Raw genomic sequence first — 25,473 nt, forward strand, 5'->3', positions numbered from 1 at the left:
TTTTCTTGCTTATCAAACACCCCTTCGCAGGCTCCAGTCACTCCTGCAGCAAGGCTCCTGGGCTCCAGCAGCAGAGCGCCCTGCATTCTAGGACACTGGCCTACAAAATGCAAGACTAAGCAAATGGAGCAGAAAGGTTCTGCTCCATTTGTCCATGAGGACAGTAACTCACTGCTTCTGAATCTATCAGTTAGAGAACCATTATATGCTCTTTCCAAACACAGGAACCTTCCCGATAGATCAAGAACTTTATTGTTGGACGTAACCAGTTTCTGAGCACAGATTCCGTGCCGTAGTTCTCCTTTTCCGATCATTGACCCAATCGGCCCGGTCCTGGGCTCTCTTCTATCTTGGCAGGGAGACTTCCCGCAAGCTCTTCCAGAGAATGGCCAGAGCATTGGTAAATATTCAGTGTCCAGTAAAAGCCCAGAAGCAGCTGGGTTTCTTCCACTTATAGCACCTGACCCTTCTGGAGTCTGTCCCCGGCGAGAAGCTAGCAGAGTCCACTAAACAGTGAAGAATTCAGGGGCCAAACTGCCCAAGGGTCTTCACTGTGCTCTCAGACGTCCAGCTTCATCGTCCCCACTTTGATCCTGACTTGGCATCCGTAAGTCCAGACGTCTCAGGGAGCACAGAAAGTAGCGAGGAGGCTTGCAGACCAAGTTGAGTTCCTCCTTCCTGGACCCCAGGGCTGGCAAGACCAGCTGGCGGGCATGCAGGTGAAGGGGGATGTGGCGGGCCTTCGCCTGTTTCAGCCCCAGCTTCTTCAGGGTACCAACAGACAGCTTCTGTACAAAGACAAAAGAGCTTCTTGAGAGCCAGGCCAATGGCTCATCCCTGAGCAGCACGCAGGGCCAGAGGCCTTCCACCTAAAGGAACCAACACTAACTCCCCTGGAAGACACAGTGGTGGACAGCCCGTCAGGGACATTGCCAGGAAGGTTCAGAACCCAGGTAAGAGAAAAACCACACCAGAGAAGCTCGTATCAGCCAACGCTCCGGTCTTCCTAGAGAACAGGCTGTAACATCAAGAGATAAAAAAGCTCTTCAGCAATAGCGTGAAAGGCTGCTCGGAGCCTTCAGAAAGTCTGCTCCCCCTGCCCCCGACCTCCTAACAAAATCTGAGACTAAGGAATAAAGCACAAAGGTTTTGCTAACAGATGGTGCAGCTCCATAAGAACAGTGGCTGTTTCTCTATAAGCTCGGGAACTTACACAGCCTTGTGGTGACTCACTTCAGGGCTTAACAAGGGGAAAGCATTAAGTTCTCCCCCTTATCTGTTGCACCTTGGGTCAAACCAGTATCACCTGGGGGGCCAGCTTATTCCAGTCTGAGTACTTGTGATCACCAAGGATTGGGCAATCCAATCCAAAAGACAGGTGAACTCGAAGCTGATGTTTTATGCCTTTAAAAAAAAAAAGAGAGAGAAAACTTGAGGAGCGACAGAAACCATACCACCACTTCCAACCATGTTAAATCAAAGCACAGTAAAACCGGCAAAGCCACACCTACAATGAAGTATAAAGAACAACAACAAACTGTAAGCTACCAGGGAGCAAACATTATACATACCGTTGAGCCTCTAAATTCCCCTCTCCACCCTCCACGGTTCCCCTTCCACCACATATAACCTGGGCTTTTTTTTTTTTTTTTTAGCTTTATTACATAATGCTAAATAGTATTGCTTTCCACATTTTCTCACTGTAGCAAAATATACAGAACAAAAAATGTATCAGATTAGCCATTTTTAAGTGTGCGGTTCTGTGGCACTGAGTACATTCACTGTGTTGTGCAGCCATCACCGCCATCCCTCTCCAGAACTTCTTCCTCCTCCCACACTGAAACTCTGAACCAATTAAACAACAGCTCCCCATTCTTGCCCCCGTTCCCCCAGCCCCTGGTAACCACTATTCTACTTGGTCTTTGAATTTGAGTATTCTAGGGATCTCATACATGGCACCATACAATATTTGTCCTCCTGTGTTTGGCATCTTTCACTTAGCACAAAGTTCATCTATGTTGTAACACGTGTCAGAATTTCCTTCCTCGTCAAGGCTGGATAATATTGCATTGTATGTATAGACCAGATTTGGTTTATCCATTCACCTTGTCCATGGACATCTGGGTTGACTTCACCTTGTGGCTACTGCAAACAATGCTGCTATGAACACTGGTGTGCATGTATCTTCTCAAATACCCGCTTTCAATTCTTTTGGGTTTATACCCATGAGAATTGCCGAATGATAATTCTATGCTTAATTTTTTGATAAACCATTTTTGCAAATTTTTAAATAAATGTAACCAAACTAATTATATCCCTCTGCTACCTAGTGTTTTTTTCTTTCTTTCTTTCCTTTTTTTTTTAAACAACAATCATCCCCCTTGGAGCTCCCAGCCTCAGATTAGCACCAGAAGCACACTCTTAAACATGCCAGCTGCAATCCCAGCCCTCCCACAATACCAGCTGCTCAGAAGGGCCGAGTCCAGCACAAGGCCCCGGACAGAGCTGAGCGGCCCTGGGGTTTCGCTGTCCCACCGATCCCACTGCACAACAGTGGCCCCTCACCGGTAATTGGCTGGAGCTCTAAGAGGGCGGAGGACAGAGTGCTGCTTAGCACCTGGTATTGAGTCACAGCTACATGCGCGTTGCGGCTCGTTTGTGCTCTCACCATCTTCCCATTGTCCATGCGGTAGCCTGGGGACAGCGTCATCTGAAACCAAAAAAATCAAGATTATGTCGCAAAGGAAGAGCAGAAAACCCATCCCTCTGGGCCACAGCTCACCCACCTTGTAGTGCTGCTGCGGGCCTTGCACCTCCTTCTCAACGATGGGGATATCCACAACTCCCGCTGAGGGCACCGGGACACGCACAGCGATGGCCCTGGGAGTGACACACAGAACCTCACTTAAGCCACAAGGTGAGGGGGAAACTCCTCGGATTTGGCTAGAGGCGTTAGCACTGGACCTTCCGTGGTCAGTTCTTAAGACGGGAGCATCCCAAATGACCTCTCGTCATAGCACTTAGCCTGAGAGCTTGATACAAACACATCTGTTTTTCTACCAAAGTCATATTACATATATACTAATTACTAATATCTACTAATTACAGAATATTTGGGAGAAAACAATAGAAAATTTATCATAGTAGCATGCTCTTTCATTCTAGCCTTTAAAAATGAATATTTATAGTTTAAAACAAAACTGGGGTAATATGGTTTTGTATCCTGGTTTTTCTTATTATCTTTAAGTTTATTTATTTATTTTGAGAGACAGAAAGAAAGAAAGAAAGAAAGAAGAAAGAAAGAAAGAAAGAGTAGGGGAGGGGCAGAGAGAGAGAATCCCAAGCAGAGTCTGCACTGTCAGCACAGTGCAAACTCACAAACTGTAAGATCACGTACGACCTGATCTGAAATCAAGAATCGGATGCTTAACCTACTGAGCCGCCCAGGCTCCCCAGGTATCCCAGTTGTTTGGGGTTTTTTTTGTTGTTGTTTGTTTACCATTTACAGCTTATTTATTTGTTTTTAAAGAGAGAGAGAACGGGGGAGGGTAGAGAGAGAGGGAAAGAGAGAATCCCGAGCAGGCTCCACACTGTCAGTGCAGAGCCCGATGCGGGGCTTGAACTCACAAACCATGAGATCATGACCTGAGCCGAAATCAAGAGTCAGCCACTCAACCGAGTGAGCCACCCAGAGCCCCCATGTATCTTGGTTTTTAAAAGATGGCTAAGTTCTGGCTGCATGTGAAGCGGATGAACAAGTAAACGAATTCACAGATCCGCTCCTGCCGGATTTGCCAGATACACAAAACCGGGGGAACTGTGCTCCGTGCTCAAGGTCACAGAAGCAACTACCACCACGCGATAACCATTCCAGATCACGTTTGTTGGAGGTCTCCTTTCATTACGGGTAGAAGACTCTCTAATCTGTCCCTTTGCTTACACATCTTTCAGGTAAATCACAAAGGAATCCTCCTGGGCACTTGGTGGCCTATCACTGACTGCCCCTCATACATTTCACACCCTGGACTCCTCACGTTGGGTTGGTAGCAGTTTGGGCTGTTCTCTGACATAGTTTATCACACTTAGACTGAGTTTTAACTGCTAGCTCACTCTTCCTAAGGACCTAACATTACTAATGTTCGCTCACTCCACATTCAGTGAATGTAAAGAGGCACTGATTTAGGTAGGTACTAGTTCTGTATAGAAGAGCAAGACAAAAATCCCTGCTTTCAAGGAATTCGAAATTTAGTTAGAAGATTCAAACAAGTAACTGTAACAAGTCGCTATCAGTTAAGTCAGCAAATACTAATTGGTTGCCTACTATGTTCTAATTCTAACTCCTACTTCCTGCACTTGGTATTTAAAATTTAAAGTCAGCATTAACTGTGTTCCAGTCAACTTTCCAGCATTATCTGTCACCATTCCCCACTCCAGACTAGACAGCATGTTCTACCCTTTTGTGCCTACCATTCGTACAATCTATAACACGTTTCTCCATCTTGTCTTTCAAATCCTATTCATTCATCAAGACACAATTAACTGATTTCAATTCCTCCATGAAGCCCGACCCTCAGAATGGTTAGTGATTCTAAACTCTCATAAACAATTTTTACAAATAGCATAACACTTTTTGATAGATTTAACATCTGGATTACTTATATGCATGAGAATAGCCTCAATTTTCTGCCTTTCAGCTTTTACTATGAGTTACATACTGGGTCAAAACGCTTTACATGCATTGTCTCACTTAATTCTCTCCTCAACTCCATTATTCTCATTTTTCATATACAGACAAAGCTTAGAGAAGTTTCATAACCTGCCTAAGGACTCCCGCTGTTAAATGGCACAGCTGACAGGTGAACACAGATCTTGCTGAGCTCTGAGCTACTCTGCTAAACTTCCTCCATTATCTATAATCTCTTCGTACAGCAGTTCTTACGTTTGATTCCTCATCAGAGTCACTTGTGGAGCTTCTGTGGGTGGGCCTCAGCAGAGATTTTTTGAAGGCTCCCAACACTACAAAGTAGCTGCGAAATCTGTAACACCAAAAGAACTAATATCCAAAAGATAAAAAGAATACCCATGAATCAAATAGAAAATAATAAACAATCCAACAGAAACTGGGCAAAAGAAATAAACAGTCTGTTCACAGAAAAGGAAACTCAATAAACATGAGAAGACAATACACATGCAGGCATAAGATTGCTGGTACACGGGAAACAGAAAACTTTTTTTTTTTAACTCATCAGAGTGGCAAACCTTTGAAAAATGAGTTGGTCAGCTATAAGGGGAGGTGGGTACTCACTACTCTATTGGGAGGAAAACCTGGCCTACCTAAGAGTAGTAACATTCGAATATTAAATGTTTCGACCTAGCAATTCCATCTTTAGGAATCTCTCTTAAAAATATACTCACATATTCTTTGCAATTGGCTCAGAAAAATGGGAAGTTAACCAAACATCCATTAATAAGGAAATTATGATATAGCCATACAACAGAATACTATAGAGCTCAGAATGTACACACAGGGGTATCTGGGTGGCTCAGTCGGTTAAGCTTCAGACTCTTGATCTCGGCTCAGGTCACGAACTCATGGATCGTGGGTGTGAGCCCCCATCATGCTCCCTGCTGATAGCTCAGAGTCTGCTTCGGATCCTCCCTCCCTCCCTCTCTCTGCCCCTCCCTTGCTTGTGCACTCTCTCTCAAAATAAATTTAAAATAACTTTAAAAAAAATACAAATGAACTGAAAGCACACACAAAATGCTCTCCCAGATATATTTCCCAAGTGAAAAAAAGCAGGATCCAAAGCAGTGCAAAATATATTGCCATATAATAATTCATTTATACATGCCCGGTATGACTCTGGAAGTTTACACAAGATAATAGAATACTGGTTGCCTCTGGAAGAAAATTCAGCAGATGGGGGACAGGAGTAGGTTATAGTTTTGTTCATGTATCTTTCCTCTATTAAAAAAAATGGAGGTGTGGCTCCTGGGTGGCTCAGTCAGCTAAGTGTCTGAGTTCAGCTCAGGCCATGATCTTGTGGTTGGTGAGTTCAAGCCCCACATCGGGCTCTGTGCTGACAGCTCAAAGCCTGGAGCCGGCTTCAGATTCTGTGTCCCCCTCTCTCTCTCTCTGCCCTTCCCCCCACTTGTGCACACATGCTCTCTCTCTCTCTCTCTCCCTTTCTCTCTCCAAAATAATAAGTGAATAAACTTTAAAAAAAAAAATGGAGGTAAACTTAAATGTACTAACATGGAAAGATCTCCAAGACAGTTAAGTGAGAAAAGTAAAGTGCAGAGACGCCTGGGTGGCTCAATTGGTTAAGCGTCCAACTTCAGCTCAGGTCATGATCTCATGATTCGTGAGAACACTGCCCGTGCTCTGTTCTTTCTCTTTCTCAAAGATAAATAAACATTAAAAAAAATAATAAAAGTACAGTGGACACTGTACAATGTAATACACACACACAATCACACTGTATATACTAGACATGTACGTAAACGCACCGAGGGAGGACCAGGGGAATAAAAACCAAACTATCCCAAGGGAAGGGACTAGAATGACAGAGTGGGTGGATTCTCCAGGAGTTTTTTTTGCTTGATCTTTGATTATTTCACCACAGGAACGAAATCATGTGTTACTTGTGTAATTATCAGTAATTTTTATGTACAACCGTAATTAGGAACCACTATGCTATCAGACTCCAATAGGCTAAGCACTTAGTCTGTTTCCTACACTCCTCATATGCCCACAGGTCCTAGCACAGTGCCTTCTCCTAACAGGAGGTCCTTCCATATGAATGGACAAAGAGATAAAAGGATGCCCTCATTGATACCAACTCTACCACCAGTGATGGGCTTCATACCAGTACTTCTTTACCACCTGACGGGTTCTAAACAACTCTTGAACTTGATGTGCCATTTCCTTCTCCCATGCCAACACCATTACACCTGTGGTTTCCTTGTCCAGCCGGTGGCACAGATGCAATGGCTCTGCCTTGTGGCCACGAAGCATTTTTGCCAGGATAGGCAATACATCGCTGATGCAGAGCTGGACCCCAGGGCCACCTAAGAAGGGGAGAATCAGAGGTTTTAGGGGCCAGTAAAAGATCCCACCAAAGAACTCTGCTTGGGAAAAGAGTCAGTGCTTTCTAGAGCCTTATTACTGAAACGTGGGCCAGGAACTAGCAACATCAGGATGCCCAGGGAGCTTGCTGGGAAGGAATCTCAGGCCTCCAACTCAGACTATTAAATCAAAATCTGCATTTTAACAAGATGTCCACGTGACTCACACTCGTATTAAACTTTGAGAAGCAATGTCCCAGAGCATGTGGCTTTCTCCTCAGACATATATATACTTATTAACCTACTTGAATACTCGCAATAAAATCAGCAATCAAAATGAGGAAGTCGGATATTTCACTATATAAACAAAGGCTTGAGACTCTGCCAAGTAAACTCAAGTGATACATACAAGACTGTGAAGCTCTTCTAGGGTATTACAGGCATCACATCTTCCCGTAAAGAAGATGGGACTTTACGTGAGACATTTCTCGGAACTATTCTATGCCTAAATAGCCGTTGAGCTTCAACAGATTATTTAGTCTTTCTAAGGTGCAGTTTTCTCATCTATAAAATGCAAATATCTGTATAATAATTATCTAATGGGGAATGAGAAGGATCAAGAGTGAAAAAGAAAACACACAAAACACATGGCAATGTCTGACTTAATTCGTTCTGTATGCTTTTATCTACACCTCCCCAAAAAGCATTCTTCTAGTTCAACTATGCTTTTTCCTCCAGCACATCCCTTTCCCAAGTGCATTTTTTTCCTATCACTCTCCATTGGTCACACTCCAACTGTCTCAGACAACTACATTCAACAGTTATTCAAAAACATTTCATTGTCCATCGAGTTCTAGGCATCTTGGGGTTTTGTTAGGCATACTCTGACACACACACACACCTCATATGGTTTTTAATTCCTTTTTAATATATTATGAATGCATAATTTATTATGTATTTTTTGGCACCTGAATTTTATAACAACATGAGTATCTTCTATATTTTGTAATTTCTACGACATCTTTAAAGAAAGTTATCTTCTACACAGGTTTATATATGTCTTTGTGGGTGCGTGGGTCCTGAGTATGTTTTTAGTAGTGGAGGCCCGTCTACAGAGCAGTTTAATTTCTGCTTTGGCTGGAGCTCCATTTTCTCTCGGTTTTCATACTGGTTTCTGTGATTGGAGTTTCTGCATGTTTAGGTCATCCCTATTTGATCCTTGCCATGCATAGTAAAAGATCTGATTTGTCTAAGGCTATTCTGTCTCCACTCAGGGCTTGAGGTGGGTGACTGATTTATGCTGCAGTTTTGGGCTCCTGGATTGAGATTTTCTGATCTTTGTTCAATGAAGATAGAATGCTTTTCTTGATCTGGACTTAAATGATTAAATTATTGTCTGGATCATGTGAACAAAATTGTGCATTAAATCAACCTGGTTAAAAAAAAGACAACTGAAGCAAATTCAGAGCCACTATATTGAAATACTCCTACTTACAGAGGTAATAAACTATCAGAATACATTACCCATAAGAGATTTACAGGCTGAAAATACAAACAGTATTTATGAAAATTAGTGAAAGTGGGAAAATTGTTAACAAAGACTAAAATATAGTGGTGTCACTATCGAAAGGGGAAGTGAAGGGAACCTTAATATATTAAGTCCTGTTTTTTTCTTATGTCATTTCTTTTTTCTCAGTTTTGATGGAAAACAACATGAAGACAAGAACCACACAGCCTTAGTATCTCTCTATAAAAATCCCTGTGGAGGTCTACACACAGCACATTCCATATATCACTGCTGACTGCCAAATGTTTGGAATGCAGGGACTGACCTATATATCCCAGTATCCTCAGTAGTGCCTCATACAGGACTATATATATATATATGTAGTGTCTTACAGAGTGCTCCCCCAAAGCTTAATTATTTTGAATGCAAGGCTTCAAGAAGCCCCACAAGTAATGTGTCCGAATTGTCCATAGGTGTAGCGAAAACAGAACCAGCAGCACCCCTCTCCTTCCCACGTGGTCCTTACCATGCACGGGGAGACCGTAGGGTTTATTGATGACCACGAGATCCTTGTCTTGGTGCACAATCCCTCGGCTCAGTGCCTTGGCAAGCACGTTGGGGTGGACTCGCTGCAGCTGCTGTGTGAACCGCACGAGCTCCTGCACTCTCCGCTGAACAGGGTTTGTGGGCACCTACGGGGAGAGAAGGAGCGACAGGAAAAGGCTGGTGAAGATCTTCAATAAGCCTGGGTGAGAATCTAGGTTGGGAATGACTATCTCTGCATTGGACTCGCGCCTTCCCCGAATAATTTGAGAGCAGCGGTGCGCGTCTGTCTTAACTTGTCCCATCGCAGTGCTCAGGAGCGAGGCCGGCAGAAGCCAAAGACACACCCCGCAGGAAGACACGGACCTCTTCCCTTTCCCTTTCTCCCCATTCTCCCACATGTCCTCCACATTTGCTTAACAGCTGTCAGAGGGGCCTCCTACCTCACTCCCAGCCCAGAAATCCAATTAACGCACTGCCTCTTGGGAGTTGTGGTCCTTTCGAACTCACCGGTTGCTTCTTCGTCTTTTGTTCCTGTTTCTGGGATCGGAGTTTCTCCGCTAACCTCTGGGCATTCAGAGTCCCAGACGCAGCAGCGGAGGAACAAAATGGCTGGCAGGCGAGAATGAAACGACTCCCTAAACACTGCCCGGAACCCCTCACCCAAAGGCCCAGAGCATTACAGCTGGGCGCCGCCATCTTGTCAAAAAGGGAGGGGCGAGCCAAGACCACGTGCGAAAGAGGGGCTTGGGGGAGGAGGGGATGGGCGGGCTCTCGGGATCACGTGGGCATGAGGCGGGCTCTCGGCCGAGTCACGTGGGGTGGTGCCCGCAGAGTGCGGCTGCGCCGGCCGGTAGCTGCAGCTGGAGCGGTGGCGTTTGGAGGAGACTCGGTGAGTGTGTTGGGAAGCCAGGCTCGGGCTGGGAAATGCCGGTTCATCAACGCTTTAACGTTTTCACGACTCTGGGGTTTCTGTTCTCGGAGAGCATTGCACTGGGAACCGTTTCTCCCTTTGCGAGAAGATCCCACTCACAAACACCTCCCCGCCCCCGCGCCCCGTGGAAGCGATGCCCCATAAACGCTCGCCCCAGAGCCTTCTTGGGCGCCTACCTCGTCCCTCTTGGCAACCACATCCCTGGTGTCCGGCGAGTCCCCTGAGGGACGCGTCGTGTCACCTCTCATTTCCTTGCCGTTCGACCTTCGGAGATGCCCGGATCTCTGTAGCCTCTCCACCCCTCACCTCCTCTTTGTTTCAGGTTGTAACCTGTCCTTCTCTCCCAGGGATGATGGGGAGCCCCGCCGTTACCCAGGGGCCCCAGCCCGTATTTCCTCCTTAGGGAATACCTTGAGTTTCTTATGTTACTCTTCAAGAATTCATTTTTTGTTTGTTTGTTTTGGAGTCTCCTCTCCCCCTACGCTCTCCCTGCTCCTTCCAAAGACTGAAAATACAGTACAGAGCACGCACCTTCCTTTCCCTTTGCTGCTTCCTTCATTTTTTTTTTCCCCTCCCTACTTTGCAACCGCCTTAGACCCTCTCTCCCTCTCTTAACAAGGTGCGGTGTTGGGACTCTCATGCCCAAACTGTAAGCGACTCCCTGTGATTTCACCCCGGGGGTGGCCGAAAAGATGAACATCTGGTTGGGGGTGATAATGGGAAAAGTATCTCGGGACATACCTGCCATTTGTTAAGAAACCTAGTGGCGAGTTCCGAAGAGCTGTTTGGAAAACCAATGGATCTGTACCGACACTAAAGGACACAGTTTTTAAGACTGCTTAGAATGAAGGTTCCCTGAGGAGTTGGTATAGGTAGTGGAATTAGGTTTGCGATTACGCCCCTTCGAAAGGGACGGGCAGAAGGGAGCCATATTGGGCGTGCAATAAAGTTGAACAAGTAAGTGGAGCTAACCTATGGAAAACTTTAAGTTGAAGAAGAGTTTGAACTAGATGTGATAAGTATTGAGTGTTTGAAGCTTCTTGAGCAGGAGAGAGACTCCTTGAAATTGGAATTCTAGAAATGAATCTGGCAGTTGAATGCAGGACAGATTAAAGAGAGGAAGGCTTTAATAGCAGGGAAATCAGCTGGGATACTTCAGTCTAGACGATCAGTAAAGAGGTTATGCTTCATCCGGTGGTCTTTTCCCCTACACGGTACTGTTCTTTGAGTTTGAATTGCTTTTGAATACAGGTCAGGATGTATCATTGGCAGCTGCTGTTGAAGCCTGAGTCCCTTGAGGATTGCTCATGTTTTCTTTGTGAAACCCACATCTGGCACAGAGTAAACTCACAAATATTCATTCTTTAGATGGCTGCATGCATCACAGACATGTGTTAGTTGTGTCTGAACATTCGAATTGTCTTCTTTCTGTCAGTTTTTGACCTGAAGAATGGAAGTGTGGGAGTAAATGTATGAAGAATGGGAAGGAAGGCTTGTGTATGTTTCTGTAATAAGACAGGTGATCACGATATAAATTTGAAGAATCCTAAGGGAGGTTGGAAAACATTTTTTCTTCTTCTTTATTTTTTTTCTTCTTCACATCTACAGGTAAGACATAGATCTATAAAAGGTGGGAATTACTATCTTTTACTGATATGTTCCAGATGCAGGTTCAAATTTTATTAATTTCAGTTAGGGACATGAAGCCTCCTTTTCCAAGGACTCTGAAATATGGATGTCAGGATTTAAATTCAGATCCTTGTGTTAATTATGAACTTGTTTTAGGTATAGTGTTTTTATAATTTTGTGTAAGGGCTGTTTCTGCCTTAACCTCTGCTTGGCATTCAAGAAATGACACCTGTTCTTGCAGAATTGGCATTCTGTAGCACAAAACAAATGAAGAACCAACTCAGATGTCAATGCTGGTGACAACAGAGCTTGTGTTCTTGGGTTTCAGGGTAACCCAAGGTACAAACTGTAATACCGAAGAATAAAAAAACTGGTCACTTTTTTTCTGAAGAAGGAACTTTCAGGTTTTTCTTTTTGTAACTGTAAGATATTTGAAGAGTTCAAAGGTTTTGTTTGTTTGCTTGTTTTCACAGTACAACTTTAGCCAATATGGGTACAGAAGTTAGATCTTAATGCTTCTCCTAGGAGTCTAGGCATTTGGTCATTTAAAGTAGAGCCGCTCTCTGCATATACAAGAACTTATGCAAATATATTTTCTGTCTTTTGTTTTTGTAATGCTATATTGTATCTTAATGCTATATTGCCTCCTTTCTGTACAGACAGGAAGCAAGTCTGTACTGTTTTCTCAGTACAAGGAAGCAAATTCTACTAGAGGGGTGTGGTGGTATCTTCATTCTTAGAGAGTACAAACATGACTTTTTTGCATAGATTTTGGTATGTCATAATGTGTTCCCCCAAAGTAACCATTTAAAGAAGCACTTGAGGGGCACCTGGGTGGTTCAGTCGGTTAAGTGTCTGACTTCCGCTCAGGTCATATTTCACTGTTTGTAAGTTCAAGCCCCGTATCAAGCTCTCTGCTGACAGCTCAGAGCCTGGAGCCTGCTTCTGATTCTGTGTCTCCCTCTCTGCCCCTCCCCCTGCTTGCATGCTCTCCCGCTCTTTCTCTCAAAGATAAATAAACATTTGAAATTTTAAAAAAAATATAAAGAAGCACTTGATAATTCATTTTTGAGGGTATTTCCTGCTGTGCAAGAACATGGTCACCTTTTTATTTCACAAATATAAACAAAGAGTGACTAACTAATAGAGGAACTTGTGTTTAAATATCACAAAGTGAAGATTGATTAGTGGCATGAAGGTAGATTCTGGCTCCTTAAACAGTGATTTGCTAGTTGCAGATTAACCAGCAATTCAGTTCCCTCAAGAGCAGGAAGTATGTGGATATCATTTTATGGTTTTAGATTCAAGGAAGCAATTAGCAGGAGCTCCCTGGAGGTGTCCAGGAAAGAGAAGTTGTTGGCAGCTGGGAGATCTGGGTACTAGTCCCAGCTCAGCTCCTGTGAACCAAGTCATTTGGGCTCTAAGCTTCGATTCGTTGAAGATTTTCCATTGACCCTTAAGTACTTTCTTAACAAACAGAATTTATTTCAGACTTGTCTTGCATACATTTAGCATAAGCACAGAGAATCAGGATTCTGCTCTTGTTGCCAGAGCCACTGAGCTAACATTTATATTTGGGGGTCACCCACCTCTTTGAGTGGTGCTGGAATATACCTTAAGATTTCCTAAGTGGGGCATAAGAGAGAGTACAGATAGAGGAAAAAAAAAAAATTAAAAAAAAAAAATATATATATATATTAGAAAACAGTGGTTTTCTAAAACGTTGTGTTATAACCTGTACTCTGGATGTTAGTTCTTTTTTCCATATCCGCAATTTAAAGAGATTCCGTTATCCTCCTACCCCTCGTTGTACTTTTATTCGGCTCTTGAATGATGCTCAAGACAGGTCTGGCTTAAACTAGTCTTCCCAAACTTTTCCATATCATGGTATGTGTGGAAATAATTGTTTCATGGAGGAAAACTGGAGGTGACCCACAGAGGACAACTGGCCTGGATGCTGAGGCTGACCCCACCTGACTCCACCATAGGCTGAGGGGATCCCTAGCCTGTAGCCTGTTTGACCATTAGGAAGGTCAGCATTACAAAATCAAGGGCTTGGACCCAAACTCTGTTGGGAGGAATTGTACTATCAGTTATGTTTGTTAAGTCCGCTTCTAATTTATTTCTCTCTTATGTGCCTTTATGCTCTTAGCTAGTTTATATCTAAGGATCATACTTATCCTTACAAAGTGGCCCTTCTAAAAGTTTGTAAAAAGTAGTTAATTGATGAAGAGATGGGGAATGCTTTTGTCACAATGTTTTGACCTAATTAGATTATGGGCAGTTTTGCTCTGCCTCTTTAGAAGATAGAGAATTTCCTTAAAAAGTGTATTTTATGTTTTCCATTATAAAAGTAATACAAAAAATGTGTAAAATAGTAACAAAAAAAGATGGGAAAAAATCATTCATAGCTCTGTTTCCCAAATATGGTTAAAATGTTTTTTCTCAGGTTTTTTTAATCTTGCATTTTTTTTTCTTAATTGTAAATTCACACATTTATAGAAGTAGAGAATATAATGAACCCCATGTTTCCATCTGCCAGTTTCTACAACCAGCCAATACAGGGCCATACAGGGCCACTCTTGTTTTCCACCCTACCCTGATCTCCGAGATGGTTTTAAACCATTGGTAAACACGTCAGTATGTACCTATAAAAGGTAAACACTGGTTTTTACCAAAACCACAACACCATTATCACCCTTTCAATATATTTCTTAGTATCATCAAGCAAGCAGTTGACACATTTTCAGTTGGGTGTCTCTTTTTAATAGTTAATTTGTTTGAATTGGGATTCAAGAAAAGTCCACATATCATGCATATTCTTTTAATTAGAAGAACAAAACTGTGGGCATTCAGAGGAGACGTGTGGCCTGTACCTTAAAGGTGCTGGTACACTGGCTTAGAGCTTACACTTGGGAGTCAGAAAGATGGTTTCGGAATCCTGGCTCTGCTACTTGCTGGCTGTGTAACCTCGTGCAAGTTACTTCTCTTACTTTAGATTTTTTACCCTGTGAAATGTGGATGTTGTCTGCCTTAGGACTGCTGTAAAGAGTAAGTGAGTTAATGTGGGATAAAGCACTCGTGTAGAGTTTAGCACATAGTTAAGGCTCAAAAAATATTAGGTATGTCCTGCATACAGTATAGCACCAGGTTTATAGATTTGTTTAAAAGGTGTTAAACAGGGTAGGAATCAAGGGGTATGGAATTTAGTCTAATTCTGCCACTTAGGTGATACACTTCAGTGTTTTGGACCTTACTTAAATTGCACACCCCAAAAAGCAGGTGGGGTGAACAATGATGATTTCTGAAATCCCAGTGCTTGCTAGAAGTAAGGCAGCTTGGTATTTCTAGAAAGAGACTGAGGTTTGCATCACGCTTTGCCATTTATAAGTGTTAATTCTCCTCAGCTTCAGTTTTTTCATATGTGTAACGGAATTAATACTACCTAACCTAGTATTGTTGCAGTAAGTGCTGAGATCAATATATATGTGGTGCCTAGCATGTAGAAGATATTCAAATTATTAGTCAGCATTTCATGATTATAAGTTAAAATAAGATCATTACGTTAGAGTATTTTCAGTTGTGAAGAAATATGTATTTTGTGGTGTTTATATAAATGAAGATGAACAGAGTATCTTAAGGGAAAAGGAATATACATTGGAAGGGTGAACATGGAAACCATGTTTCCAGAACATGAACAATGGAAAATTGAGGGACTGTTCAACCTTTGTGGTTGGATAAAAGCCGGAGGATGTCAGGGTCCCTAGAGAAATTTAAGAAGGTATTTGCAACAACTAGTTGCTTAAGTTGAATAAACCTATTTTCTGCATTATTTGAAAATTTGAACAATAAGTTAAAGAAGTAGATTGTTGTTTGTGTGTTTTTCAGTTGTTAATAATTGGAACATGCTGTAAGTGTTTAATAATACTGTTAGGGTAATGAAAATAACCTCCACTAGCAGTTAGTAGGAGAGCTATAGTGTAACTGAGTTAGAAAACCAAATACAGGGGTGCCTGGGTGACTCAGTCGGTTGAGCACCTGACTTCGGCTAAGGTTATGATCTCGTGGTTTCTGAGTTTGAGCCCCGCATTGGGCTCTGTGCTGACAGCTCAGAGCCTGGAGCTTGCTTTGGATTCTGTGTCTCCCTCTCTCTGCCCCTCCCCCATCGCTGTCTGTCTGTCTCTCTCTCTCTCTCTCTCTCTCTCTCAAAAATAAATAAACACTAAAAAAAATTTTTTTAATTAAAAAAAAGAAAGAAAACCAAATCCACGCTGGCGTCTACTGATCCCAGTATACTAGGCAACATTTCCCCATTTTAATTTTTTTTTTTTTTAATTTTTTTTTTCAACGTTTTTAATTTATTTTTGGGACAGAGAGAGACAGAGCATGAACGGGGGAGGGGCAGAGAGAGAGGGAGACACAGAATCGGAAACAGGCTCCAGGCTCCGAGCCCTCAGCCCAGAGCCTGACGCAGGGCTCGAACTCACAGACCGCGAGATCGTGACCTGGCTGAAGTCGGACGCTTTAACCGACTGCGCCACCCAGGCGCCCCTTAATTTTGTTTTTTATCAAAGTAATTCACGTGTATGGTTTAAAGAGTCAGGTAGTGCTTAAAGACTTAATGGGAAAAAAAGCCATTCCCTCCATTCTCCCCACCTCATAATCTCATTCTTTAGAGGTAGCCCCTCAGTTATTTTTTTCTTTCCTTAGGTATTATCTTCATATTTCTTTCTTTCTTTTTTTTTTTTAATGTTTGTTTATTTTGGGTGAGAGAGTGCGTGGCTGTGCACGGGAGGGAGAGAGAGAATCCCAAGCAGGCTCTGTGCTCAGCATGGAGCCCCAGCTGGGGCTCAGTCTCACAACCCTGAGATCACAACCTGGGCCAAAATCAAGAGTCGGACGCTTAATGGACTGAACCACCCAGGCACCCCTCTAAATCATTTGATATGTTATTTCTTGCTTTTTTCTCCCTCCAGTGTTTGGCCTGTTGAGCTAGATGATTTGTCTCAGCTCCACTCTTGTGTTTAGGTTGACCTTTGCCTGTTTTTTCCCCACATACCTACATACCGTTAATTTTTTTCCAGATGTTCAAACATAATTGTCACATTCTTACCAGTAACCTTTTCTGTGAGCTCAGATGTGTCACTTGATGTTTCCTATGGAGGACTACTATCCAGGTATATCATTCAGGAACATGGGCTGTCACCCATGTCCCATTTCTTGGCTTACATCTTTATTTCCTAAGAAGTATTTGCCCACACACTTGTTTGATAGTTTGGAAATGTTGCAGAATTCTAGGTTGGAAATAATTTTCCCTCAGAATTTTGAAGGCATGGCTGTACAATCTGGTATCTGTAATTGCTCCACAGACATAGCAATTCAAATCCTTTTTTTATGAGACCTCATTTTATTGGGTTCCCCCCCCCCCCCCCCCCCTTACTGGAAGCTTTGGGAATATTCTGTCCCTGATGTTCTGGAATCTCTTAATGACATACCATGGTGTGAGTCTTTCCTCAGCTGTTGTTCTGGGTATTCAGTGGACTTTTTCATTCTGGAAATTCATGTCCTTCAGTTCTGGGACATTTTCTTCTATTATTCCTCTGATTTCTGTCCCTCTCCATTTCTTCTTTTTCTTTGATTCTTTTTCGTAATATCTATTCTTGCTGTGTGGATAGGATAACTTCAAAGAGGACCCATTAAAGTTTTTCACTTTTGCTCTCTGCATTGGAGTAGGTTTAAGATCTATTGCCAGAATGAATATCAACCCCCAAATAATGGCAAGCCCTGCATGTGAGAAGAGCTTAGTGCTTCACCCCTCAGTTTTGTAGATTGCATGAAGCCATGTGCTCCGGGAGTGGGCAGGATCTAGCCTTCCTCACACTCCCTCCCAGTTCCCATTCACCCTGATTTCCTCACTGCCCTCAGGCACTAGGAATGTACTGCTGCTTTATTTTACTGTAGAAACCTCTACTGCTGCTCTTTTGATGAATCCGTGAGCTATTTGAGTACTGTTCAAAGTTCATTTTACTAAGATAAATGAAGAAAAGTTGAAAGAAAAATAAATTGAAAAGAGGGGCTGGTGTGTAATATAGAAAATTTACAGTGTAAAAGCAACTGCAAACTCAAGCAAAGTTTTTTTGACTTGATGAGCATGAAACCAGGATGCTTGCACTTTCTCCAAGAGTTTCTCTTGAAAACTGCCAAAATATCAACACATAAACCAAAATATCAGCAGTTGTTATCTCCAGGTAGGATTACAGGGTGGTTTTCATTTGCTCTTTGTACTTTACTGTACTTAACATATTTCCTGCAGGGCCTAGGGGGGACCTTTTCCTCTCTAGTCAAGGAGGAGGGGTGCTTTCTTATGCCAGATAAAGTGTCCATGTCCCTTGGGCTCAAGCTGCTCAGCCCACTCTTGCTTCTCCCTCCAGGTCCTCCCTCCATCTAGCACTGACCTCCTTTGCACTTTTAACAAAGTATGTTTTTAGGTCTTCCTAACCTTTTTTTCGCTCACCTATTTTGTTTCCTCTGTTTTTTTCACTGCTACTTTTTAACACTGATGCTACCTGCTCAGCAAAGCAGTGCTTTTAAAGCTGTTTCTTCTCCCTTAGCCTGATCTTTCTAGTTGTTCTGGTGGCCTCTGTGGCAGATGATACCTTTTCTTTCTTTCTTTTTTTTTTTTTTTTTTTTTAGCTTTCAGATTCTTGGTTCGGGTCTAAATAATGCTTTCATCTTGGAGTTCATTTCCAGATCAAAGAGAATATTTTTGAGTTAATTTTTGTTAGAAAAAAGCAAATATCCTGAAAAGAATATCAAGCCAGATTAAGGTTAGAAGCTAAAACCACTTTCCTGAGTTGCCTGTCATTTATCATTCTCTTGTTCTTAAGGATGGTTGAAATTGCTTTCTAAGTACATTCCTAAAGTATATGATAGTTCTTTCAAAATCAAAAAATAATTGTGTTGGTGCTTGCAACAGAAAGAGGGAAATAATCACCTGTAACCCTGTGACCCAGAGATTACTTCTATGGGTCATAGACCTTAACACCACATGATAAGGAACAGATTGTTGAACTGTTTTTTGACCTTTAAGTTTGAAGTATGTCTTAAAGTACCTTAAAGTATGTGAAGGACTGTGTAACCCAGGTGTCTCCTGGGTCTGAAACACAGGAGAGATCTGAGCTGAAGATTGAGATATGGGAGTTGCTAGCATTTAGTTGGTATTTTAAATCATTGGAGTAACTGGAAGGGGAGGCGAGGGAATACGTGAAGTGATTATATGGAGAACTGAAAGCAGTTTGCTGAGGACCCTCAACATTTAGGGATTAGATGGAGGAGGAAGAAGAGCTTCCTCTAGAGGGACAGGAGGAAAATCAGGAAAATCCTATGTCCAGAAGAGAATGCAATTAAGTGTCAGATGTTTCCAAGACCTAAAGGAAGATAAATACTGATTATTTCACTGAATTTTGCCATGGAGGGATGTGTCCCCTTTTCTTGATCTTCCTTGAGCACAACTGTTAATCTTTACTGTACCACATACAAACATATTAAACTTAGCACCAATGTGTCATAAATAGTTTACAGTTCTGTTTCCCCTAAAAGGTGGAGACTTTTGAAGGGTATGGCCCTTCAGGGTATGGTCTTAGTCACCTTTGTGGAACAGTGTTGCATTGTGTGTTCACAACATGCACTCCGGAATCAGCCTCCCAGTGTATTAATACCTGTGTGACCTATAGCAAGTTACTTAACATCTCTGATTCAATGCCATTGTCTGTAATGTCTGGTGTGTGATGATACTAGTGTCTGCTTCACAGAAGAGTGAACATTTTAAGGTGTAGACACCAGTGCCTGGCTCATTGTAAATATTATGTAGTGTTTGGTGGAGGGGAGCTGGATGTGGTGGTAATAACATTGTTAGCATATGCCTGGCATTTAATGGACTTTTGAATGTGAAAATTCAACAACTTGGGACTAATACAATCCCTGTCATTTTCAACTCTGTAAGCATATACAGAATGTAGCCATAACCAGCCATAGGAAACCTGTAGAATAGAATAGAATAGAATAGGAGAATAGAAGTGGACAGAGTTCAGTGCATGTAGCTTTGTTTTATAAAACAAATCTATAGACTTTTTACAAAAGTACTCAGTTTCTTTTCATGTGGTGGGGAAGGAGAAAACTGAAAGACGAAGATTTCCAAAGCAGGTGAGAATTTTTATGTGTAGTGCTGAACATTTGTTGTAAACAGGTAGCCGGTGGATATCAGTCACAGAAGGTATTTGTGTGGCATAAAATAACACTTCACCCATTCATCTTGTTTTTACACCTTATAGAATTAAAAGTATCTTTTAGACCTTAATTTGATCTCTTAAACCTTACATTAATTCATGGTAGGTGCATACTCATTCAGCCAGAAAATATTTGAGCATTTACTACTCTGTATAGACACTTAACTATAACAGAATGTGCTAGGGGCTGGGGATAGGACTATAAATAAGACCAACTGTACTTGTCTTTAAAGGGCTTTCATTCTTAAGGGAGAGGCCAATAATTGCAGGTGTTAGAGATGCAGATAAGGAGCCAAATGGGGTGAGGGGGGCGGATGACCAGCCCCTGTAAAGTAACAGGTAAGCTGAGGCTTCAAGGATGGGATGGAGCCAGAAATACTTGTAGAATATACCACCCTGAGCCGTGTTCGGTGTGTGGGCCAGGACAGTGTGTGTCCCTGTGGCTCTAGAGCCTGGTGAATGAGGGAGAGGGCTGGATGGGATATTGTGAAGAGGGCTGCAGATGTCAGATCAAGCCTGTCTTGTAGCCTTGATGTAAGGAGTTTAATGTTATTAACCACAGTGAGAAGCCATTGAATGGTTTTAAACTATGACTTAATCCAATTTGTGTTTTGAAATCCCTTTTACTGCTACATAAGCTTTTCTTCTTCTCTAGTCGTGTGTAAAGAAAGTACTTTAGATAGATTTAATCTATAAAATACAGAAACTGATATCTTAGCCCGAAATACTGATGTACTGATGTCCTTGAGTCATTTGCCAGAAAGAGTTCTTGCCTTAAGAATCCACCCTTAAGAATCAGTTTACATCTTAGATATCAGAAACTTGAGTTATAAACATAAAATGATTCATGTATAAAATCGTTCAATTAGTGACAGAGGATAGTCTTGAAACCTTAAGTCTGAAATCCTATTGCCTGCTAGAATCAGATTACCGTCCCTCGTTGCCATGTCTGGAAAATGATAGTCTGAATGTTGATTTACTGTGCATACAAGTGTTCACAGGAATGTGACTTTTCCCATGTTTCACTTAAAAAAGAAACGGTCTTTCATGGTTTTTGCTGTATTAAAAGCATTAATGGGAGGGACATGCACCTGGTTATCTCAGTTGGTTAAGCATCTGACTCTTGATTTTGGCTCAGGTCATTATCTCATGGTTCACGAGTTCGAGCCCCACATCAGCCTCCACACTGACAGTGTGGAGCCTGTTTGGGTTTCTCTCGGTCTCCCTCTCTCTGCCCCTACCACGTGCTACCTCACCCTCTTTCTTTCAAAATAAATAAACTTAAATTAAAAAAAAAAGCATTAATGGGGTGGGTATTTCTCTTAGTAGGAAATGCTTTTTCTGTCATGGGAAATTCTTGTAGTTCTAATCATGAGCAGCATTTTGCATTTGAGTTAATTCATTCAATAAATATCTGAATGCCTCCTCTGTTCCAGGTACCGTTCTAGGATCTTGGGATATATTGTGAACTAAACAAAGATTCCTACCTTTGAAAAGCTTACTTCCCACTGGGAGGAGACAGATGACCAAAAATAAACATAATTAGTGTATTTATTATACTAATCATAAAAATAATTAGTACGTTAGAGGGTGGTATGTGTTTTGAAATAAAAACTAGAGCAGTTAATGCGTTGAGTGGAGAAGTTGCACATTTATTTATTTATTTATTTATTTATTTATTTATTTATTTTTAACGTTTATTTATTGTTGAGACAGAGACAGAGCATGAACGGGGGAGGGTCAGAGAGAGAGGGAGACACAGAATCTGAAATAGGCTCCAGGCTCTGAGCTGTCAGCACAGAGCCCGATGCGGGGCTCGAACTCACCGACTGCGATATCATGACCTGAGCCGAAGTCGGACGCCCAACCGACTGAGCCACCCAGGCGCCCCAGAAGTTGCACTTTTAAATAGGGTGGTCGGGGTAGCATGATTGAGAAGGTGTGGTTGGAGCAACGACGTGGAACTTGGGAAGAGCATACCAGGCAGAGGGAACAATGAATACAAAGAAAAGCCCCAAGGCCAGAGTGTACCAGGCTTGTTTGAGGACCAGGAAAGAGGCCAGTGTGTCCAGAGGAAGGGAGGGAGTTCCTTGGCTTTCTAGGAACAAGTTTCTCCTCAACTTCAAAAAAGTTCATAAGCCAAAATAAATGAATAAGAGGGCATAGAATTTCCATCCTTCAAATGTTATGTAGATGGTAATTGATGAATACCTAGATTCATGTCTTGAATCTGGTAATTCCAAAGTAACACAAAATTTAAGTTAATTTCATAGGGCAGCTAAACAAAAAAAATCTTTTTCTATCAATAAGAAATGATGTTGGATCACATGCTTTTAAGACCTAGCATTTAGTAGAAACTGAAAGTTAACATTCCAGTTTATACATTTCCAGATTAAAAGCCAGAAGGCTTTGTTTTATAGCAAAGGTGGCAAGGGTGCCAAATGTTCTTGTCTTTAAGAAGGGCAGTGATAGCCTTGAGGTTTGGGCTTAGGGAGAAAGTGCCCTTTAAGAGCAGATTTGGTTTACTTCCCTGATTTCTTTCAAACTCAGTAGCTCTAAATCCTTTTAACATTTTTTTTAATGTTTATTTTGGGAGAGTGCACCGGAGACAAGGGACAGAGAGAGGGGAAGAGGGAGAGGTGGGGAATGGGGAGGGACAGAGAGATAATCCCAAGCAGGCTCCTTGTTGTCAGCACAGAGTTCAACTCTAGGCTCCAACTCCAGAACCTTGAGATCATGTGACCTGAGCCTAAATCAAGAGTTGGATGCTTAATCGACTGAGCCACCCAGGCACCCTTCCTTTTAACTTTTTTAATTAGGTGGTCTAATTTTCTGTTTTCTGGCTCTGCGCAGTTTTCCTTGTTTTTTCTTAAGTTTCCAGTCTAAATAAATCATTACACTACATTCATAAGGTCCTCAGCAATAACAATCTAATAGAGTATAGCCTATGTCCCATGCATACCAAGTGTATTACATTGGTATATGTATTCAGTGTCCTTTTTAAAAAAAAGAAATTGTTTACTTTTGACAGAGAGTGCACACACGCTCACGAGTTGGGGAGGGGCAGAGAGAGGTGGGGACAGGGGATCTGAAGCGAGCTTGGTACTGACAGCAGGGAGCCCAGTGTGGGGCTTGAACCCATGAATGAGATCGTGACCTGAGCTGAAGTCAGATGCTTCACTGAAGGGGCCACCCAGGTGCCCCCAGGGTCTTTTGTTTCCGAAGCACAGTGCTTTATAAAGAACCAGTTCACCCAGGACAATCACTGGAGTTATTCCACCCGTACTTGCCATAATCTTTTCTCATGTTTCTGAATTTTGTTTTTCATAGAGTATCTTTGTGTACTTTCTTAAACTTCTTTATCATCTATTCCTTTCCCAATGTGTCATGGTTGTTTTTTATATTTGAGTCCTGTCTGTGAATTGGTGTTCGTTGTTTCTAGCCTAGTTTCCACTGAGGTTGAAGTTGAAGTAAGATCACTGAAGAAAATGCTCAGAAGCATGGGTCTTTGACTTTCTGAAGCAAAACATTCTGCAGTTGACCCTTGAACAACACAGGTTTGAACTGCATGGGTCTCCTTATATGCAGATTTTTTTTCATCATGATAAGTGTACTCTTTAATCCCCTCCCTGCCCACCACTCCTCTGGTAACCATCAGTTGGTTTTCTATAGGTAAGAGTCTGTTTCTTGGCTTGTCTTTTTTTCCCCCCTTTGCTCCTTTGTTTTGTTTCTTAAATTCCACATATGAATGAGATCATATGGTATTTATCTTTCTCTGACTTATTTCACTTAGCATTATACTCTCTGGCTCTATCCATGTTGTTGCTAACGGCAAAATTTCATTCTTTTTTTGTTTTTATGACTGAATAATATTCCAGTGTGTGTCTATCACTTTTTCTTTATCCATTCATCTGTCGATGAACACTTGGGCTAGTTTCATAGTTTTGACTATTGTAAATAATGCTGCAATAAACATAGGGGTGCATGTATCCCTTTGAGTTAGTGTTTTCGTATTCTTTGAGTAAATACCCAGTAGTGCAATTCTTGGGATGTAGGGTAGTTCTATTTTTAATTTTTTGAGGAACTTCCCAACTGTTTTCCACAAAGGTTGTACCAATTTGCATCCCCATCAACAGTACAAGAGGGTTCCTTTTTCTCCACATCCTTAACAACACTTGCTGTTTCTTGTTTTGTTTATTTTAGCCATTCTTCCAGGTGTAAGGTGATACCTCATTGTAGTTTTGATTTGCATTTCCCTGGTGATGAGTAATGTTAAGTATTTTTAATGTGTCTGTTAGATGTCTTGGGGAGAAATGTCTGTTCATGTCTTCTGACCCCTTTTAATTGGATTTTTTGGTTTTGGGGTATTGAGTTGTACCAGTTCTTTATATATTTTGGATACTAATTCTTTATCAGATATGTCATTTGTAAATATCTTCTCTCATTCAGTAGGTTGCCTTTTCGTTTTGTGGATTGTTTCTTTCATTGTGCAGAAACTTTTTATTCTCATGTAGTCCTAATAGTTTATTTTTGCTTTTGTTTCTCTTGCCTCAAGAGACATATCTAGAAAAATGTTGCTATGGCCAGTGTCAGAGAAATTACTGTGTTCTTTTCTAGGATTTTTATGGTTTCATGTCTCACATTTAGGTTTTTTTTTTTTTTTTTTTTAAGTTTATTTATTGTGAGAGAGAGAAAGAGAGCGAGGGAGGGGCAGAGAGAAAGGGAGAGAGAATCCCAAGCAGGCTCCTTGGTGTTAGCAAAAAGCGCAACTCCGGACTTGAACTCGTGAACCATGAGATGATGTCCTGAGCCAAAACCAAGAGCTGGACATTTAACCAACTGAGCCACTCAGGCACCCCTCATATGTAGGTCTTTAATCCATTTTGAGTTTTATTTTTGTGTATGGTGAAAGAAAATGGTCTAGTTTCATTCTTTTACATGTGTATGTCCAGCTATTCCAACACCATTTGTTAAAGAGACTGTCTTTCTCCCATTGTGTATTCAGTCCTCCTTTGTAGAAGATTAAGTGGCCGTATAATTGTGAGTTTCTTTCCGGGTTTTTTGTTCTATTTCATTGATCTATGTGTCTATTTCTGTGGCAATTCCATACAATTTTAATTACTTCTGCTTTGTAACATAACTTGAAATATGGGACTGCGATACTTCCAGTTTTGTTTTTCTTATACAAGATTGCTTTGGCTATTCATGGTCCTTTGTGGTTGCGTACAAATTTTACGATTGATCTAGTTCTGTGAAAAATGTCATTGGTATATTGAAAGGGATTGCATTAAATCTGTAGATTGTTTTGGGTGATATGGACATTTTTTTTTTAATGTTCACTTATTTTTGAGAGAGCACAAGAAGGGAAGGAGCAGAGAGAGAGGGAGACCTAGAACCCAAAGCAGGCTCAGCATTGTCAGCATGGCCCCCAATGCAGGGCTCAAACTCACGAACCATGAGGTCGTAACCTGAGCTGAAGTGAGATGCTCGGCAGACTGAGCCACCCA

At 41.8% G+C, this 25,473-nt stretch overlaps 2 protein-coding genes across 4 annotated transcripts in view; one reads left to right on the top strand and one right to left on the bottom strand.

Moving 5' to 3' along the window:
- Window positions 1-229: 229 nt before the first annotated feature.
- Window positions 230-9,856, bottom strand: RPUSD4 (RNA pseudouridine synthase D4). The gene is made up of 7 exons (XM_058687251.1): window positions 9,629-9,856; window positions 9,102-9,267; window positions 6,870-7,071; window positions 2,787-2,880; window positions 2,566-2,710; window positions 1,307-1,404; window positions 230-788 (listed from the first exon to the last, which is right to left on the bottom strand). The coding sequence occupies exons 1-7, from the start codon at window positions 9,815-9,817 to the stop codon at window positions 549-551; spliced, it is 1,134 nt and encodes a 377-aa protein (XP_058543234.1). The 5' UTR covers window positions 9,818-9,856; the 3' UTR covers window positions 230-548.
- A 60-nt stretch (window positions 9,857-9,916) lies between these two features.
- FAM118B (family with sequence similarity 118 member B) overlaps window positions 9,917-25,473 on the top strand; it is a 48,926-nt gene continuing 33,369 nt past the window's right edge. For all 3 annotated transcript variants that reach the window (XR_009249570.1, XM_058687253.1, XM_058687254.1), the window contains exon 1: window positions 9,917-10,010. The gene's annotated coding sequence lies outside the window, so the exon portion shown is untranslated. The remainder of the gene's footprint in view (window positions 10,011-25,473) is intronic.

This window comes from Neofelis nebulosa, chromosome 10 (genome assembly GCF_028018385.1).
Source record: "Neofelis nebulosa isolate mNeoNeb1 chromosome 10, mNeoNeb1.pri, whole genome shotgun sequence".
Taxonomy (NCBI): Eukaryota; Metazoa; Chordata; class Mammalia; order Carnivora; family Felidae; genus Neofelis; species Neofelis nebulosa.